Source organism: Lepisma saccharinum, chromosome 8, assembly GCF_977018435.1.
Source record: "Lepisma saccharinum chromosome 8, izLepSacc3.1, whole genome shotgun sequence".
NCBI lineage: Eukaryota > Metazoa > Arthropoda > Insecta > Zygentoma > Lepismatidae > Lepisma > Lepisma saccharinum.
The window spans coordinates 32,486,774-32,506,603 of record NC_139236.1 but is presented as its reverse complement, the minus strand read 5'-3'; the positions used below and the strand labels follow the sequence as shown (position 1 = coordinate 32,506,603).

At 36.2% G+C, this 19,830-nt stretch overlaps 1 protein-coding gene across 11 annotated transcripts in view; it reads right to left on the bottom strand.

Moving 5' to 3' along the window:
• Nucleotides 1-208: 208 nt before the first annotated feature.
• LOC145990914 (uncharacterized) overlaps nt 209-19,830 on the bottom strand; it is a 146,354-nt gene continuing 126,732 nt past the window's right edge. For all 11 annotated transcript variants that reach the window (XM_083126430.1, XM_083126435.1, XM_083126436.1 and 8 more), the window contains 4 exons: nt 17,794-18,030; nt 16,917-17,049; nt 10,990-11,065; nt 209-8,023 (listed from right to left, as the gene is read on the bottom strand). In XM_083126430.1, coding sequence (XP_082982556.1) covers nt 6,880-8,023; nt 10,990-11,065; nt 16,917-17,049; nt 17,794-18,030 — 1,590 coding nt within the window. In that variant the 3' untranslated portion in view covers nt 209-6,879. The remainder of the gene's footprint in view (nt 8,024-10,989; nt 11,066-16,916; nt 17,050-17,793; nt 18,031-19,830) is intronic.

Sequence of the window (19,830 nt, the reverse complement as noted above, 5' to 3'; positions counted from 1 at the left end):
TAGGTGGAAATGTCAAAATTTGCACATTCGTGCTTTTGACATTGGTGCAATTATATGTTATTTACAATTGTATGTGTTCACGAGAACAGTCGGTGATGAAATGGAAACATGAGGGAGTTACATCACACCAACCCGGACCCAGTGAGCTGAAAAACTGAGTGCTTGAGGATGCCATGTCACATACTCAATAGTTAATAAAAGGATTCCATGACAATGTCTTTGATTTTTATTGATCAGTTTACAAAAATAAACAGTTGCAATGTAAAAGCAATATATTTTCATATGTACAAAAAGTTCGAAGAAAACTAGCTAGAAAAATACAGAATATAAAATTACATAGAAAGTATAACAGAATATTCTGTTCATACACATACAAGGAAGAAAAGAAAAACATCCTCCCATCCACCAATACTTTCTAAAACTAATAAAAGAAGAATACATTTTGGAACACAATTTCCTGTACATTCTTTAGTCATTATCTCAAAGAGATTTAAAGTACACTCTCAACTGCTTCTAATACACAAAATAATCTGAATTGGTGTGTTTTGTACAGCTTTCAGTAATCGTGTACTACCATGTGTATTTGCACAAATATTGTTAATATGCTCTTGGACTTTGGCCTATCTTAGCAACTAGTTTTCAGAAATGTTGCCTTCTTTTGAAGAAACGCTACGATAATCCAAATTTCTTCTAGAACTAAACCAAATAGCGTGAGGGCCAGGGCCTGCCAAGTCGCTTTTACATTGGGTGGGTGTGGTCAGTATCACTGCATTTTTCTGGCTTTCAAGACTGGTCTTCTAGTTCAGTTGAATCTTTGTGTGATTTATTATTACCCTGTCATGTAGATGTTCATGATAATTTCATGGTACCATAAATCTATTTTCTATCACAGCAAAACAAACAAAAAACATGAAGATTCAAATGCTCTAAAAGAAATTCTAAACAAATGTAATTTTTCAGAATTCGAATATCACAGCGGTTCTTGAAAATGAAAAATGATTATGAATAACTCTTTGCTAAGACAGGGCAAAGAAGCAGCAGCACTTTGAATACAAGTTATGATGTTATTTGTTGATAGGCCAACTATATTTGAAATTCCACCCTAGGTGGAACTTCTAAATTTATCATTATAGTATTTTTTTAATAGTACTATATTCATGCTTTCTTTGCATATCACATTTCATTTATCAATATTCTGACATTTTTTAAACTGACCAGAGCATCCCATTGTTAGACTGTAACAAATCAGTAAACACAAATCTTGTCTTATTCAATTCATTTCTGTAAAGTAATTCTATTGCATCAACATATCACACTGATTGTGAAAAGACTACGCAGATAACTCCAGCATTATGATCCAAGGCAAGTTGGTGTCCAAAGGCAATGGCAACATGAAGTATACCTGTCCTGGGGCAAAATTACTTATGCATATAAGAGTATTATGAAACAATGATTGCACACACCTGTGTGTCCGAGATACAGATCCTCAGTTTGAGCCCCAGGTATGGCAGACCTTTCACAGGACTTCAGTATCCATGTTTAGATTTGGAAAAAAACAGTTTTTTTTGAATGGCTGCTTTTTTCTGTTGAAAAATCAGCTTTTGGACAAAAAAAACTTGCCAATCCCAAGTAACCAGAACCATTAGCCCAACTACAGTTTTACATGGGAAAGGTTTGGTTTACATTGGTTGGCAAATTGAAGTTCGTATTACGTTGGACCAACAGTTGTTGCCAACGCTTGCGCAACCATGGAAAAGTGAGTCAAAATCAGTTTTAAAAAATACTTTCTCCTGTTAAGAGCATACTGAAGAGTATGCTGTAAATTCTAGAGTGTAAAATAAATTACGTGTAACTGTTTCTTTCTGAATATTTCAGTTACAGCACATACTGAAAATATAATAGTTTGTTAATGAAAGTAGAAGTTATTCGCAACTTGTAGTTTCACCAGTTTTCTGTTAGTCACCATGGGTGAGAGATATGTCTGTCTGTGTTGGGAATTGCTTACGATTTGTCTATTTAGCTGTAGCAGTACAAGAACTTTCTTACAGATATTCTTGTGATATAAATAAACAAAGCTATATGCAGACTAAATTCCCTGAAATGTGTCAAATTAAGTAAACTAGAAAGTGTTTAGTGCTACTACTTGAAGGCACCTTGAAACTTGAAAACCATGATACCATAGAAAGTGTTGTGTAAATTTTAATTTTACACAAATAATTTGCACTAAAGTTTATATTTGACCTCTAAATAATGTATATATTCCAACACAAACCGATATATACTTTAGTTTTCGGTACATTCGCCCAACGTTGGAACCATGGCCAAAATGGTTGACCCAACCATTTTGGTTACTTGGGATTGTAGTTAACCTATTTCACTTGAAGTTTCAGTTGAGAGTTTGGAGGTTTGTAATGCCATATTGTGAATTTTGGAAGCTAAAACAGTGTGTAATTAGTCGTGTACTTAATATGCCAAAGTTGTGTTGGTTTGATACTGGCTAGCACTTTTTTGGAGTCTGGAATTTTACGTGGTGTAGGAGCCGTGGTGGCTCAGTCGGTAACGCGTCTGACTACCATGCTCAAGGTCCCGGGTTCGATCCCCAGCCGGTTCAAATCCGGGAACTTTTCTAAGGTTGGAAGCGGCCCCGGCGCCCACCCAGCATCGAATAACATGGGTACCTGGGGGAAACCCTGGGGGGTAAAGGTGGTCAGGGGCGTGATGCTGATCACATCACCCCCACTCATGACCGGATCAAGAAAGTGTGGGGCGTTACCCCCACACCCCCTATACGCCTTCATGGTGTGGTGCTATGCACAGGGGAGCACTTTACCTTTTTTTAGGAGCCAAGATTCTAGCTACCAATTTATTTTTGACTTATGCCTGTGTGTACTTACCCCATGGCATAATTGCAATTATATGTTGAGGACAATTAAAACTCTTACTATTCACAATACTTCCACACCATGACTGTGCAGTTTAAGGGGATGAAGGACAAATTCGCACCAGTTGTGCATTTATTTCAATATTGTCCGAATGGAAAATGCTACTGAGGAAAAAATCTGGTGTTCAATAGAGCATGAATTTCTCCACATGTTGCAAGTGAAAGTGTTTCTTAAAGTTGATTATTAAGCTAGATACGATGTTTGAAAAATATGATGAATAAGAATTTTCAGAAACCCATGTATTATGGGGAATTAACTTCAACTTAAAGTTACGGCTAATCAAATGGAAATTTCGACATTTCCGTCTGTTAATTACTACTTCAGTCTGTCCTTTTTCCATTGATATATTTTTCTATGCCATCGGAAGTTTCACATTCCCAAGAGAACAAAAAAAATAATACAACCATAAGAGTAATGTATTTCTCCTTGCCTCCTACGGCCATCCTGGCAGTGTTGCCAAACCTGATGCACATAAAAGAGCTAAATTTCACCGTCAACTGAGCAAAAACTTTCAAGGAGCTAGATTTATGAAACTGGATAAAGTGCCTCCTGGGGTAATTTTAGGTGTCAAATGAGTGGGGGTGTGGGTGAGGGGGTGCTGTTATTACCGTTAGCTTTAAAGTGATGGCAATTTATTCTTAGTTTTCACCATCTAGATCCGGCGGCATCGCCCATCTCAATAATCCACCGATCGTCATATGAAATTGAAAATAAAGTATTCCCGGATAACAATATTACCCCCTCTTCACGTCATCCAATGCGCTATAAAGAAAAGTAGCTGGGGATGTAAGAGGGGGTGGGACGACTTAGCCAATATAACGTCAAAATGTATACTTATGACAGAAGTTGTCTATGTAAGCCGGAGCCAGTGATGGCATCATAGTGGGGCAGGGGGCAGGTGCCATAGTTCACAGCCAAACGAGTGCACGAAAGAGCCAGATCTGGCTCCAAAAGAGCAAAGCTGGCAACAGTGATCAGCACTTGCCGAACAGAGAAGGACCTAGAGGAAATTGTCCCCCTCCCCTTAAGGTATCAGGCTTTTGGCTCAGGCTACGAGACACACACTGGTTCGAGTCTCCTGGAGAGAAGCAAAACAACTTTTCTCCTGAGATTTCGGCCAGTGCATGGGACCCACCACCATGAAGCGTAACCTGCTCATGGAAACCTACAATGATGAATGGGGGTTCATCATGCTGATCATATATCAACCCATTACTGGTTGTATGACCACCCACCTCTGCTGAGGCATATGGGATTGAGACCAGCAGTCAGTAGGTAGGTTCTGTGGACATCCATGACATCATCTGTGCAAATGCTGGTATTAATTCCTGCTCATTGCAAACATTTAAAATTGTTTCGAAATAATAAGCATTAGAATATAGACATTGGAACCGCACCGTATCAGTCAATCTCAAATTCCATTTTTTTCACAATTTTAATGAATAATCAGTAATTCTAGACTCCAAAAAAGTTGCTACCCAGTATCAATCCAACATAACTTCGGCATATTAAGTACACAACTAATTACATACTGTTTTAGCTTCTAAACTGAAAAATTTATAGTTTGAAGATAGAATTATTAAAGGATTTATCACTTCCCAGGCACCTACAGTGAGATCTTTATTTATATGGAGGAATTATACGAAACAAGCAGAATAATGCTCATCCTATAGAGAAGATGGAAGGAACCTTTATATTTAAAAGAAAAATGTACTAAATGAATTAGTACTTAATGTAATCAAAGTAGAAGAATCAAAGGATGGTACCAAAATGTACATACCATTTAATACTGAACGACACAAATAATTTGCTCTTAACAACTAAAATTCTAAGTGTTATAGAGAAAATTCATCAGGGATAACACACTAGTATTAACTATGACTCACATTAATACTAAAACTAATACAGTTATAGCACCATTAGTACCATATTACAAAGTATTTTCAGTGGGGTTAAGGATATCAATGTTTCATAAGCAAATTGCCAGACAAACAGGTTTCATTTTTCCTGCATATACATATCACATTTCAGTATGGATTTTGAATAAAATTAAAAGTATCTAACTTTACATTCAACTAATACTAAATTGGGGCAAATACATGTACAACTTGCAGTCTTGATTTCCAATAAACAGCCTGAGAAAAATTGTGCATGATTATGACCGGAGTAAAATGCAGCATAAATGTATAACCCCATCCCCACCCCACCCCATCACCACTAAGGCAAAATCATCAATTTCCTAACAGTGCAGAAGGAAATTCATACATAATTTATTATCAAATAATACTTATTAACAAGAAACAATGCTAATCATAGGCAAGTAATAAATACAAAATGCCTTGAATTAAGTAAATACTAGTCCATGACTGAACATGGACAATGGACAATTTATGCTAATTGCTTAAAATAAGAACAAAACTAATCACTGGTGATTACTGGAATACATGTTGCCATGAAAACATGCAAATTAGTAAACTGAGGTAGATTTGTTTCTTTTTCATAGCAAACCTGGAGATGCACAAACAAATTAGGACCATTAAAATCTCTAAGTTCCATTCATGTCTTGTATGAGCTGACTGCGGTTTGTCTGACATCTAGACATGAACCTTAGTTCCAACCAGTGATTTTGTAAAAAAAAATTGCTATGTATACTAATACAATTTATCTGATTTGTATTTAACTGACTGGCCTTCTAGAAATTTATTTCATTCCTGTGTATAGCATGACACTATATTTTTAAAGCTGTACAACTGGTTTAACATAAACTACAATTTAAATTCAACATACTCTACCAGAAATTTTCTTTGATTAAAAACATGAGCTTGTACATATCAAAATGATCCTTCTTTCAACAGTCTGTCTGTATTACAGGGTCCTTATTAAAAAATCATATCATTACAAACAGAAATTAAATTATTAAATTTCATGTCCTTTCTTAAAAACTTGATAAAAAACATTGCTAATATAATAGCAATAATAAAGTGTAACACTTGTGCGACTGTGTTTCCTTAAAAACATTAAATGTACAAAAGAAATAATGAAAATATGCTCTTATTATCTTTACTGTGTTATGAGCTTGATAATTTGATGTTCTGCTTAAATTTTCTATAAATAGAGCAATTTGTCCAGAAATATTTAGCATGATTTTTTTTTTAAAAAAATGTATATCATGCAAGAAAAATTTGCATTAAGTACTTTTTCTTTAGGCCATTTGGGTAAATTTTTGATGCTAAAGTGCTGGATGACAAGAAGTAAACATAGTATCACAAAGCAAAGAAATTGACAATGCTCACCCTCACACAGCTTTCAAGTAGCTCAAGTATTTATTCAGAAGAAAATGTCAACATATGGCAAAATTTTCTTGTGCTCACATTCACACAAGGCAGACATTGTGAATAGATGCATGAAGCAGGTAGAATTTACATAATTCTGTTAGCACAGCTTAATTTCATGTGGTATCATCAGTATCTTTTGGAAGCAATTGCTATATGTACATTGATGGGAATTATATACAAGTGCCACTTGCATATATAAGATGCATGAACGTGGAAATTTATTGCAGTTATTTAATAACATTTACTTATAAATATTCAATATTTATTACTGAACTTTTCTTTTAATCTTGCATTATGTTAATTAGTAACTACATCAAATTAAAAAGAAGTTTGTACTTCTGTATCAAAAATCCTAAAAGTAGGGGGGAATGAATGACTAAAATTAAAAGCAAAACACTCAAAATTTGTTTCTTCTAGGTTCTTATGGACATAATATTTTTTTTCTTCTGAACAAATACTGAGTTCACAATTTAATAACTTTTTGCTCACCTTACTACACTGAGCTTGCAATGGTCTCAGATTTTTTTTGTACACTTTGAAATTTTTGATTTCAAAACAAAATAAATTTAACAACACCATTCACTGAAACAGCACAACTTTCACTACACTGTCGTCTCTGGATTTATATCAGTCTCATCTGCATCTTTCAAGTTATCAGGAGGCTTCCAACCTTCTATTACTTCCCCTGTGGCACCGGCAGATGGGCTCTCCGCTCCCAATTCAGCATGCTCAGAAATTGGTTCTAGCTGAAACTGGGTATGGTGGGCACTTCTACGTCTATGATCCTGCATATCTTGTCCTTCATCTATGTCTGATGGTGTATGAGCAGGGGACACACTTGGCACTGGTATGGCTGCACTGGGAACGTACTGAGGCAAGCACTCCTCTTTCGGCACGGTTTCTTCCGGTTCCTCTTGAATCGTTACTAACTGCGTTCTCTCCGTGGGACCCGGAGATCCTACTGGCGAAAGTAAGGGAGAAGTTTCCTGTGAACCGCTATCTACTGCTGAATCCGAACTGATTCCTGTGCTCACAAAAGAACTAACAATAGCTGGAGATGTGATTGTTATCGGCCTGCTTACTGAGGTAGTCATTGTTGTTGTTGGAACTATAGCACTGGGAATAGCAATGGATGGTGAGATGGCAGAAAGTGAGCCTGAAATCTCACTGCTAGCTGTTGACATTGGGATTGGCAAATTCTGCGGAACAAGAGGAACTGTTTCATCTAGAGTCTGTTGCTTGAACGGCATGTCTAGTACATTATCAGTTAGTACATAATCCGAGCTTTGGGGCTCAGGCACCCTGATCTGGGATGGAGGATTGCTCCAAGAACTCTCCGAGATTGGTACCAACTGTGGGTTTGATTCACCTTGTGCTTTACTTTCAACACTAGTGGATAATGTTGCAATGAAGCCTATGCTTGCAGCTTCAGATGGAACTGTTGTGACAGGGGCTGAAGTACTCATTGGGATATCTGGAGGTTTTTCAGGACCAGTTCCGTTTATTGCATGTCCTAGAGAACCACGACGATGAGCTCTAACTATTGGCACATCACAGGATACGTTACTTGGCTGCAGCTGGGATTGAAAGAAATGCTTCTTTGGAGGGCTATCCTTAGGAGTAATTATCCTTGTAACTTCGTTGACTTCTGGTTGTGTTGGAGCAGCAACTGGCGAACTTGGAGTATGAGCTAAGGAACCATGTGTTGATGGAACAGGATCATCAGACCATTCACCAGGTGGTTTCCTGAAAAACGCACGTAAAATATGAACAATAACAAACATACATGAACAGACACTATAAAAATTGCATGTGCAAATTATGAAAATTTAAATGATAGTGAAAATGATAAGGAATGAAGGCAGCTACAATTAGAATTTCTTTTAAATTAACACACATAAAAAATAATGCATGCAGTGCACAGGTTTAAATGCCACACTAAAAAATAATTTAAATAAATTTATACATTAAACAAGCAAACCTCACGGTGGAAACAGCCAAGGCCTGTCAGGAAGACAACTATTGCTTCCAAATAGCACCAAAATTATCCTCACAATGCTCAGTCAAGATCAATATTTTCGAGCTTCCACCAGGAATCGAGCCTGGAACCAGTTGCTGACTACTAGGCTAAGCAGGAGCTCGAATGATATATCATTTGACAATATTTTGGGATATGACATCCTACAATGAAATTTAATTGAAGGGCTCGGGTGTAAAACATGGTAAGTGACATTTTGGTCATTTTGGAGTTACAATGTGCATCGTGTAGTCCATCGTAAATGGAGTCGAATAGTACTCGAAGTGTTTCGTTTCGTCAACAGATGACAGAGCTAGACGTGTTGAAAGTTATGGTATCTACCAGTTGTTTTATGTAAAGTATGGTAAGTAGCAAAGTTGACGGTGAAACGGCTGTTACTGAATTGCAACATGTCTCAGAAAATTTGCGAGTATTGAGGCAACAGCAAAGATGAGAACGAGTTAGAAAGTGTATATGATTCCCATAATGACCCGGAATATGACTAAGAATGAGGAGAATGAAGTGGTTGCCAATCAAAAATGCGACTAAAATTGTGCATGGCCATGTACATTCTATTTCATGTAAAATGTGGTATCTACTGTACATACCATTGTTTACATGCAGCAGTGCTCATAATGGCAGTTTCGAATTAAATTTTACTCTCGTACCTGGATGTGAACTGTGATCTAGTAGAGAAGCACATACTTTTCTTCTACTAGATATAAATAACTGTAGTCACATAGAAATTAATTTGATTTTTAATTGGCTATGTGCATTTAAGGCTGCTTTAAGATACCATGCCTTACAAGCAACGTCAAAAATTTAATAGACTTAAGGAATATGTAATTTGATCTGAATCATATCACTTATTTGGAACAGTTTAGTCTTTTTATAAAATATTTCTTTCATAAATCTGTAATGTGAATTTTAAAAGTTATAATATTTTTATGGTGGACCTAATAACGTATTTGTAATTTAAATAACTTTCGTATTTATGATGTGTGAATTGATGAAAGCAAATTATTTTATTGTTGATATTGCAAATGTGTCTTCTTCGTTCGAAATTATAACTATATTAATCCATAACACCTAATATCAGTGAAAACTATTAAAAACTTAAGCCCTGTGTACATTTGAAATCATTCTTTACAAACATGTCAAGTTAAAGAAAAATACAACAGAAAGTTACAAGGTCATAATTATGTCTTCATTGATTTGCTTTATTTTACTTCGCATCTTCTGTCACTTTTGGCTTATTTGCGAAGATGGAAATGAGTGATGAAACTGATGAATAAGCACTCAAAAACATCCATACCCAGGCTGGGATTCGAACATGGGACCCCTGGCGTCGTGGCGCAATTTCCTAACCACTCCGCCATGGGGGCCGGTAATTGTTATCTTGAAGATAGAGATTTAAACTAGCGATGGCCTTTTCGAAAAGAAAAAAATGTTTTACGATTTTCGAAAATGAAATTTTTCGATTTTTCATTTATCAGTTTTTTTAAAAAAGAAAGTTTTTTTAAAAAAATAGTTTTTCGTTTTTCGAAAGAAAAAAAATAGTTTTTAGTTCTTCAAAAAAAAATTGTTTTTCGAAAAAAAATACTTTTTCTTTATCGAAAAAATTTTCATCCACCTTTCATTTTCGAAAAAAAATATTTTTAGATTTTCATTTTTTTGAAAAAAGAGGCCATTCCTATTTTATGTATAAATTGCTTATTGAATCACAAAAATATAATATTGCCATTGTATGCAATTTGGATAATCTACGTAACACAGCTTTGTATCAAGAGGGGCTTGTGAATCGCATTCTGCTTGGCATGCTGAGGTAATAAATAGAGCCTCTGTGTGTGTGAAGTAGATATGTGAAGCTGAAATACTGCTCATATGTAAACATTTTTTTAGGAAGTTATTTTTAATCGCAAGCATTCAGAACTTACTTTATAAAATACTAACGTAATAAAACGATGAAATTTAATTTTCTAATGGTGTTCATTTCAGTCATAGACATAGGAAAGCAAAAACTTGTTACAACAAGTAGCTTAGGTTATTGTTTATTGAATACAATTATTATTATTAAAGGCTTTCATTTTTGTTTTACAAATTGTTATGGTGCTATGAAAAGTCTAATGTCAAAATATTATTATTGAACTTACATCACAAGTTAGCTTGAAAAAAGCGGTATCAGATCACTCATTTTGAAAATATCGTTGCTTGTAAAGCATGGTAAGTACAACAATTCCTTGAACAACCCTCAAACAAATCGCATATAGCACCACCGAAAAAAATAATTCGGATGAAATATCATGTTTGTATGATAGTAAACATACAAGTGAATCATATTTGCGGTAAATAATTTAGAAATTTATTTTAATTTGTAACTCAGAATTTTTGGAAACATCAACTTTCAACATCTCGAAACCTGCATTTTGTCACTTACCATGTTTTACACCCGAGCCCTTCAATTGATTTTATAATGAGTTTTAGCAGCCACTCAATAGGCATATCTTAGGAAAGGAATCTTATCGACATTATACTTAATTTCATTGCTTAGAGAATATAATATATAACATAAATAAAAATAAGGAATTCAGACACTGTGATTTGAAACATTTAAGCTACTACTTAACTGTAGTAATATTTATTCAGTTAGTACGAATTTAAAAAAAATATTTTTGAATACTAATTAGCAACGTACCATTCTGCCTGAGGTCCTAGAATTTTTCTTGGTACATTCTTCCTGTTTTTCTGCGGACTTCCTGTTTGATCCAAATCTGCAAGAAAAACTATATGATAAGTCATATTTTACCATTTTGTAGGGAGAAAAAACAAAATAATAGTCAGAAGAGCTTCATTTTCGAGATTCCTTAACTCTAAAACAACAACTATTTTCAGTGGGAACAGGGGCGGCACCAGGGGGGTGCAAGGGGGTGCTTGCATGCCCCCTTAATTTTCTTCTGCACCCCCTACGTTCAACTGAAAACACTAATATTAATATGTTATATTATGTTATGTCATCATATTGAGCACCAAATGATATGTACTGAAGTAAGACCATTATTGTATTCAACAGGCAGTCACTAAAGAGGTGCCGGTACTTTTCTGTATTGACAGCAGCCTCTGTAAAGATCAGCGGCCGTTTTTTCTTTCGTCAGCATTGTTGTTACAATTTTTTCTTCTTTTGTTTCTTCAAGTGGTCTGTTCGTAGTTTTTGATAATTGCCTATAGTTTAATGTTAGTTTTTTTTTTGCATTGTTGAGAAGCTGTTTATTTTTTGCCTACTTGTTCTTTCTTACACTGGAGCAAAAATTTCAACTGCTTTTAAGGTATCACCAGGTAGTGCTCGGGAAATACAACTTAATGCAAGTTGTAACATAAAGGGTAGTTTACTTCTTAATACATTCTATGTATTTGTTGTGGGCCTCCCCGATGGCGCAGTGGTAGCGTCATCGCCTTGTAATCAAGGGGTCTCGGGTTCGATACCCGGTGGAGGTACATAGTGGTTCGGGTCCCACTTTAAACTGTAGGTCCAGTCCCAATTAGCCTTACTGTGCATAAAGTGGACTTAAAACACAGACTCAAAAAAAATTATGAATTTGTGCCGCATAACATGTCTAGTAAACGTACCATTTCAAGCTTTTTCAAAAATTGTTAGGGTGAGGCCCAATGTTCACAAAGGAATTGTACAGTTCATTGTTGGGGATAGTACGGCAGAAGAGATTTTAAAGATGACACAGTTACTGTGCTCTTCGCATTTTGTCTTGTGGCAGACAGAAGGTATAATGTACTATGTATTTTGTACCGCCATTGGTTACATTGAAAAGGTTCAAAAATTGTGTTTTTAAGGGCAGGATGATTTTATTTTTTATTTCACTACATATTTCAATAAGACTGCAACGTGTATCTGAATGTTTACACTGTATGACCACTTTCTTGGAGTAGAAGACTTAATACATATCATCATGGATGTCCAGGGGGAGGGCAAGGGGGGGCAGCATCCCTGGAAAATGAATGTTATATATTATATCAAGTTATATATTTCACACACATATTTTAATTTCAGTCAGTAATTTATGTTAATCAGTGGCAGCGATTAGGGATGCAGTTGCCCCCCGCTTTTTGCTACTTTGCCCCCGCACTATGCTAAACCTTATCTACCAAGGGAAAGTAAATTGTGCTCCCCCCTCTCTGTTTTGGCACCTTTCTCCCCCAGTTTTGAAAGGTTGCATGCCTGTTTCATGTTTTCCTTATTTTCAGAATCGCACCCCCTAAATTTCTTTCCGCACCCCCTCAGCACCCCTAGCTGAATAATCCTGACACTACTGCTGAGTGGGAAGTTTAAAATTGCGCAAGGTTTTAAATAAAAATTTGGTTGGTAATTACAAATGCTAGTTTTAAGTTATAGCTCTTTCTTTTTCCAGTACAGTCTAAGCTACAAGTCTATGGTTGAAGAAACCCAATTTTCTTTACCAAATAGAAGAAGAAGACAAAAGGAAAAAAAATTGATTTCTTTATGAAACCTGAACTTCATTGGGTCCCTATATAGGCAACACCAGGATGTGAGTATTCAACAGAAGTACCTGGATATTACTTTATATGTATTCCATTCTCATGGCAAGAATTGTGCACTTGCCACTGATACTTTCAGAGAAAAAATATTTTCTAATGTAAAAGCTGTGCTTTTTTGGCAGGAAATTTAAAATTCTGCAACTCAGAAACTACAAATGCTAGTGTTACAAGTTTTAGTTTGTTATGCTCAGTACAGACTAGGTTATAAGCCTGTGATCGAGAAACCCAATTTTCATTTATCAAGTAGAAGAAGAAGAAAGTAAAAAATCTGATTTATTTTATGAAATTTGAACTTCTTCAGGCTCGTTAGGAAACACTGGGACATGTGGGGTCAAATAAAAAAAGAATACTTTCTAATTTTCAGGGGGGAGGAGGAATTGCTCCCCTCAAACATGTATCTCCGAACATTACCTGATTCACAGTGTGCTCCAAAATCAAAAAGACCAAATGTAACAGTTCCTGGTGTTTAAGGGTTAATGAATATTATTAGCTTTTAATGTATGTTTTAATCTGTACATAAATGTGTCAAGCTGAAAAGAGTAATATATTATTGTAATATATTCCAAGGAGGTATTGAAAACAGCTAGTAATAACGAAAATATATAGTTTTTAGACCAGTAGCGTATGCAGGATTTCATCAAAGGGGGAGGGGGGTATTTCTAAAACTTTCTCCAAATTCACATTACCAGTGTTTTATTACACTTTAATTAATTAAAATACTTATAATTAATTTAGTTTAATTACTACTAATAATACTACTAATGCATCTGCTGTTACTACTAATACCACTGCTACTATTAAGTAGTAGAGATCTACATAAATATATATATGAAAGCAATAGAACGAAATTACTTTCTTTTCTAGTCATTCAATTTTTAACAAATTCTAGGAGCATGTCAACTTCATTACGAAATAACTGTCAACGGGTATTTGTATATGATAGGTGAGACATTTTAAGAATCAAGTATTAAGTACTGAAAGTATGGAACTCGTCTAAGGAGCCGCGGTGCGGTAGGGCATCTGACAATCATGCAGGAGATCCTGGTTCGATTCCTAGGGTGGCTGATCTAAGGTCGTAATTGTTCCGACCTTGTCCCCACATTAAGTGGCTTTTGGGCTCACCCAGCCTCAAATTAATGGGTATCTGAGAGCAACACTGGGGTGTAATTGTGGCTGGAGCATGGTGCTGATCACATCATCTCCAAAATGGCCAAGATCGAGAATGTGGGGACCCACCCCTACATGTGCCTTCATACTATATGCACGGGGAAATTTACATTACCTTTACCTATGGAACTCAACAAGGATGATGCTGAGGCGCGATGTGGAATACTTGTTGCTAAATTCCACTGAGTCTACTTTGCGTTCAAAAGCAAGCTTAAAAACATTTAGCGCTTTTAGGTGGTTCACAAAGCACTTCTTCAACATAGTGATGTGGAGTGAATGTAGATTCAGCATCACTTGAGAGTTCACAAGGGGATGCAAAATCAGTACCAGGAAGAACATTCGCAATAACATCGACACAATGCGACAAAGCAAGGAATTTTCACAATTTTCGTGACAGTCACTGCATTACTTTTTGCAATAAAAATAAATAAATAAAAAAATAATTCAAAATTGAACTTTGCGGTCGCTTAGATTGTTTAGACATTTCGACGAATCCCAAATGACACTGTAAATATTTATGAGTAACGCGCCAATACCGCTCTCAAAATATATCATGCACATGTAGGATAATTCATATCTGGATTTCATAATAGGGTTATTGTCGTTCGAATTCAGAAATTCAAACGTGCCGCGGTAAACTATGGGAAGTAGGACTTGTGACTGTGTATTCTTGTCGGTCTAGCCTTTGTCTACATTAGCCACTTACAACGAACCAAGAACTTTCTTTAGTTAATGCTCATTGTTCACAGAAAAAAAATTCATGTTCGTTGAACATTGTTGCAGTTGAGATACAAAACAACTTGCAAATCATAGTTGCCCTCACATTTTATTTTCAAGAATTGTTGTTTATTTTCAAGGCATTCACTCCTAAAGATGCGGGTGTTTGGAATGCTGTGCTTTTCTCTGCGATGCATGGGAATAATAATTAAATTATTATTATTATTATTATTATTGCTACTACTACTACTGCTGTAGCAGATCTTTCATTGTGATAAATTGTCCATTTTTATTCTTTTCCACAACATTTTCCATAATATTCCAAAAGTTCAAGGGGGGGGGGTTAAACCTGGTAACCCACCCCCTTGCATACACCACTGTTTTAGGCAAAGAATACTAGAAATAAAAAAAAAATCTCTAAAATTATACAATTGTAAAATGTGAATAGTTGTCCTAATATATCATTATTAGCCCACATAAAATTTAGAACAAAACCTAAGAAATTATATTTTCTCTGTGGAGATTTAAGTATGTATGAACTGGTATGGCCACCACAGTAAAGAACATTAACAACCATCTCCTAAAAATGGTACCTTATAGTATTGATGAATTTCACATAAGTAAAAGTAAATGTGTTTAGAACATGTCACTTTACATGCTAAACACTTTTTTGTAATAATTAACATTTACTGGTGTTATTGCTTTTGCAAAAAATCAAGGTCCCTAGTAATCACTAATATGTAATATGACTAATTGTTTTTATTTATTTATTATTGTTGTTTTTCTATGTGTAAGATTGTGCTGTACAGTCAACTCTGCTTATATGCTTATAATGAAACCCTTGAGATGCACTACATTTGAAGTTCACTAAAACCAAAATTGCCTTACCTTAACCACGTATCTAGAAATATATTTTTTGGGGGGAGAAGGTGGTGCAACGTGTTCACCGAAGGCAGAGTATGGATTTTTGATGAAGTTTGATCCAGTCGACCCTCAACTGGCTCCATTGATGAGAACATCGCGAAAGTAGATGAACTGATCTGGGGGAACAGAAGAATCAAGGTTTGTGAGGTGGCCAACATGTTGAACATTTCCCTTGGGACCGCTCACAGCATCATCCACGAGGACTTGCAATACTACAAAGTTTGAGCACATTGGGTTCCTCGACAACTCAATTCTGAACATCTTCAGACAAGAATGGGCTGTAGCCTTGATGCTCTAATGTGATACCAGGAAGAAGGAAATGACTTCATCATGCACACTGTGACAGGTGATGAGAGCTTCGTTCATCACTTCACTTCCGAATTCAAGAGAACATCCGAGTTGTTCCATGCAAAAGAAATTCAAGATGACTCCATCGGTAGGAAATGTGCTTGTGACAGTCTTCTGGGATGCAAGGGGTATTCTGTTCATTGACTTTCTGGAACGAGGAGGCACGATTACTGCTACCCGATATTGTCAGACCTTGGAGCAGCTGAAATCGGCAATTCGACACAAGCACCCTGGCCTACTCTCAGCTGGTGTCATCCTGCTCGATGACAATGCCCGCCCCCAATTGGCCTCACAAACACAGGCCAAGATTGGCCAATTGGGGTGGGAACGGCTACAGCATCCACCTTACAGCGATGATTTAGCACCTAGCGATTTCCATCTTTTTGCACACACAAAGAATGAGTTGCAAGGTCGGCATTTTCAAACTGATGCGGAAGTCCAGGCTGCAGTAAGACGAGTGTTGCAAGGCCTGAGCCCAGACGTTTTTGCACAGGGCTTTGATAAGCTGGTGCAGCATTGGGACAAATGCCTCAATGGGCAAGGCGATTATGTTGAAAAGTAGTACAGGTATGTACTTCTCTAGACATGTAGAGTTTACATTATATATTACCAAATAAAAATTTTACAACATACAGAAACTTATTTTTTGAACGACCCTCGTATCTAATTTAAATAGTATATAGTGGTGATTAATTGTACTTCCTTAGCAAGAATTCTAGCTACGGGCCTCTGTGTGTGTTTCTGTAATGTAGTATGCATATCATGTAGTCATATATAATCTAATTTGATGATGTGTTCAATTCATAGCATCGGTAGAAAAATCCAATATAATGTAGTCAGCAGAATGAAAAGAAAATACAATACAATAAAATGAAATATAACTATAAGTAAATAGAATACCTGAACTTTCAGGGACAGTGTCACCCTCCCAGCTTCCGTGATAGATGGATGTCTTCACTGAACTATCACTAGCTAAACTTGAGCTATCAGCTTGTTCAGGCTTTATCAACCTTTGTGAACCCTCTGGAATATTCTGAAATTAACCACATGCAGGTATTAAAAGCAGCAAGAAAAAAAATATTGATAATTGAAGATACAACACATACTATGTGCCAATAATTATGTATGGAACAGAGACTTGGACAATGACAGAGAGAGACAAAAGAAAGATGCGGGCAGTGGAGATGAAATTTTTAAGGACTATATTGGGGAAGACTAGAAAGGATAGAATAAGGAATTAGGAGATCCGACAGACAGTGGGTGTGGTGAAGCTTCAGGACATGATAGATCAGGCACAAATGAAGTGGTTCGGACACATGAAGAGGATGGATGCAGAAAGATTACAAGTAAGAGCTTACCATGCACAAGGAGTGGGAATAAGGCCAAGGGAGAGACCAAGATGTGGGTGGAAAGAGCAGATAGTGGAGAGTGTTAGAAGAGGACAAGATTGGAACACCATGGAAAGGAATGGTGGAACACCAGGAAAAAATGGAGAGGCTTGACTTCTATGCAGACCCAGCCAGAGGCAGGAAACGGCGAAGGATGATGATGATGAAGTTGAGAGGAGAGGTGCTCTCTTGAAACACAGTAATATACAAGATAAAAAGACAGACAATGGATAATGTCCAATTGAGACTGAATTCTAATAATTAAATCATCAGGCATATTAAGATGAATTGACAAAATGACCACAAATTTGGTCTCGCTATTTCTGAATATGTAACAGAAAACAAAAATTTGGCTTCTGTCACTGATCTACATGACAATAACAACTCACCTTAGCCATCGTTCTCTTTGGTATTATTTTGGCCTTCTGTTTCGGAACCAGCTGTGTTCGTTCACTGGAGAGATCTTCAGGTTCTTCAATGTCTACGACTGTATGCTCCACAGGAGTTGACTGCTGGGTAGAGTCCTGATCTCTGGCACTGCCATGGAATCTCATATCTTGTCTCTGTGACATTGCTGTGTCTGCTGAACCTGCCAGAGACAGATCCGACATCTTGAATATCTCATCCTAGAAGAAAAAGTAACAGAATGTATAAATCGCAAATGAATATCCATCTGCACATAGGTTAATTAATATAAGCTTATAAATACCATCAATTATATCTAAGTACGAAGGATCTCAAATTGTTCTGCAAACAGAAACAAGTTTCATCATGTTGGTTTCTTTGTTTTTCTGAACACTTTTTCTTTCAAAAAAAAATTATTTCATAAGTCTTTTGTGCTGGCATGTAGCAAAATAGCATTCTTGCACCTAGTGAGAAGTCTCAATATCATAGGAGCCTGAAATTTCATGGTCAACCCAGCATTATGAGAACAAATAGGGATCTGAAATAAATAGTAGCATCTGCAATGGAACATGTTGAACTATTGAGTTCAGTTCAATTTTGGTCAGTTTATTATACATCATCTTTGAAATAAGTGTGTATATGTGTATATGTGTATATGTGTGTGTGTGTGTGTGTGTGTGTGTGTGTGTGTGTGTGTGTGGATGCATATGTAAGTGTAATTACAATTGATGTTACCTAAATTTATGCTACATTTGTACCATGTGTTTTGGGAAAATTAATAAAGACATTCTTCTGTATTTCAGGCTCAGTAGCAGCAACAGACTTGCTGGTGTGGTGGGCCACTGGATGACTACAAAAACTTCAGGTCGCCCACATCTTCTTTCATTTTATTTACATCACAAAATTTGCCTGTTACATTTTGACAGGGTGAGCCAGCAAGTGGACCACCTTAATTGGGGAAGGGGAGGAGGAGGGGGGCTCTGGCCCACACTTTGCACTGCCCATGTTACGGTCTTTTCCTTGCTTAGAGTCTCATATCATATATATATATATCCTGTGCTTAGAGCCTCATTCCATGTCTATATCTCCTGTGGTCAGAAATTTTGAGATACATTTTTCCATAGTTTTTCCTTAGTCACCCCAGGCAAGCAATGAAGGTCTCACGAGATTCTTCATTTCTTTCTCACCTCTTCACACTTCCTCGTCTAATTTAACTTAATGTAAATTACTTTAAATCAATAAACCAAAAATCATGATTCAAATTATTTCAACATCTTGGATGTTCTGGTCACAATGTTTTGCTTGCCCTTAGGAACATACTGCAAAATTGTCATACTTGATTGCCATGTATGGCTATATAATTTATTAATATTAATGTGACAGCAACAAAAATTACATGCAAGTGAGTTTGTTAAATAAAAAAAATACCTTTCAAAGAAAGTCGTACAGATAATGAAGAAATCAAGCAAGCAAGTTTGCTGCAGTGAATAATTTCCTAGTTTAAACGACTGTGCATATTCAAATTTCTGTGTAAACTTGTACTTGGATATTTTATTGTTTCTCTTTCCACTACTTCAACTGAATAGTTGCATCAGATAATCTAAAGATAATCTTCCAGATAAAAAAGAGAAAAGGTTGTCCTCTGGCATGACGGCAGATAGGGGGTGAAGATACATATTCTCAATATCAGTATATGAGGGATGCGGTCACCTACTGATGTCATCTGAATAATCATAAGATAAGCGAATAAGTATGTTTGGTAGTTAAGACTTAATTATGCTTGACAGTAGCAATTACTATTTTTATCTAGAATTTGAAATCCATGATTACTCATTAAAAACACTAGATTGTGACAGTTACTTGAAGTACTGGGAAGGAAAATGATAAAATATGTATACAAGCAAACATTAAATCTGAGTCAAGTTGATGCATGCTGTAAGATATCTAATGGTGCTTTTGTTTTAAACAGATGTTGAAGAATGCTTGCAGCTATCAAAGTGCATGAAAGTGCTAAATAAACA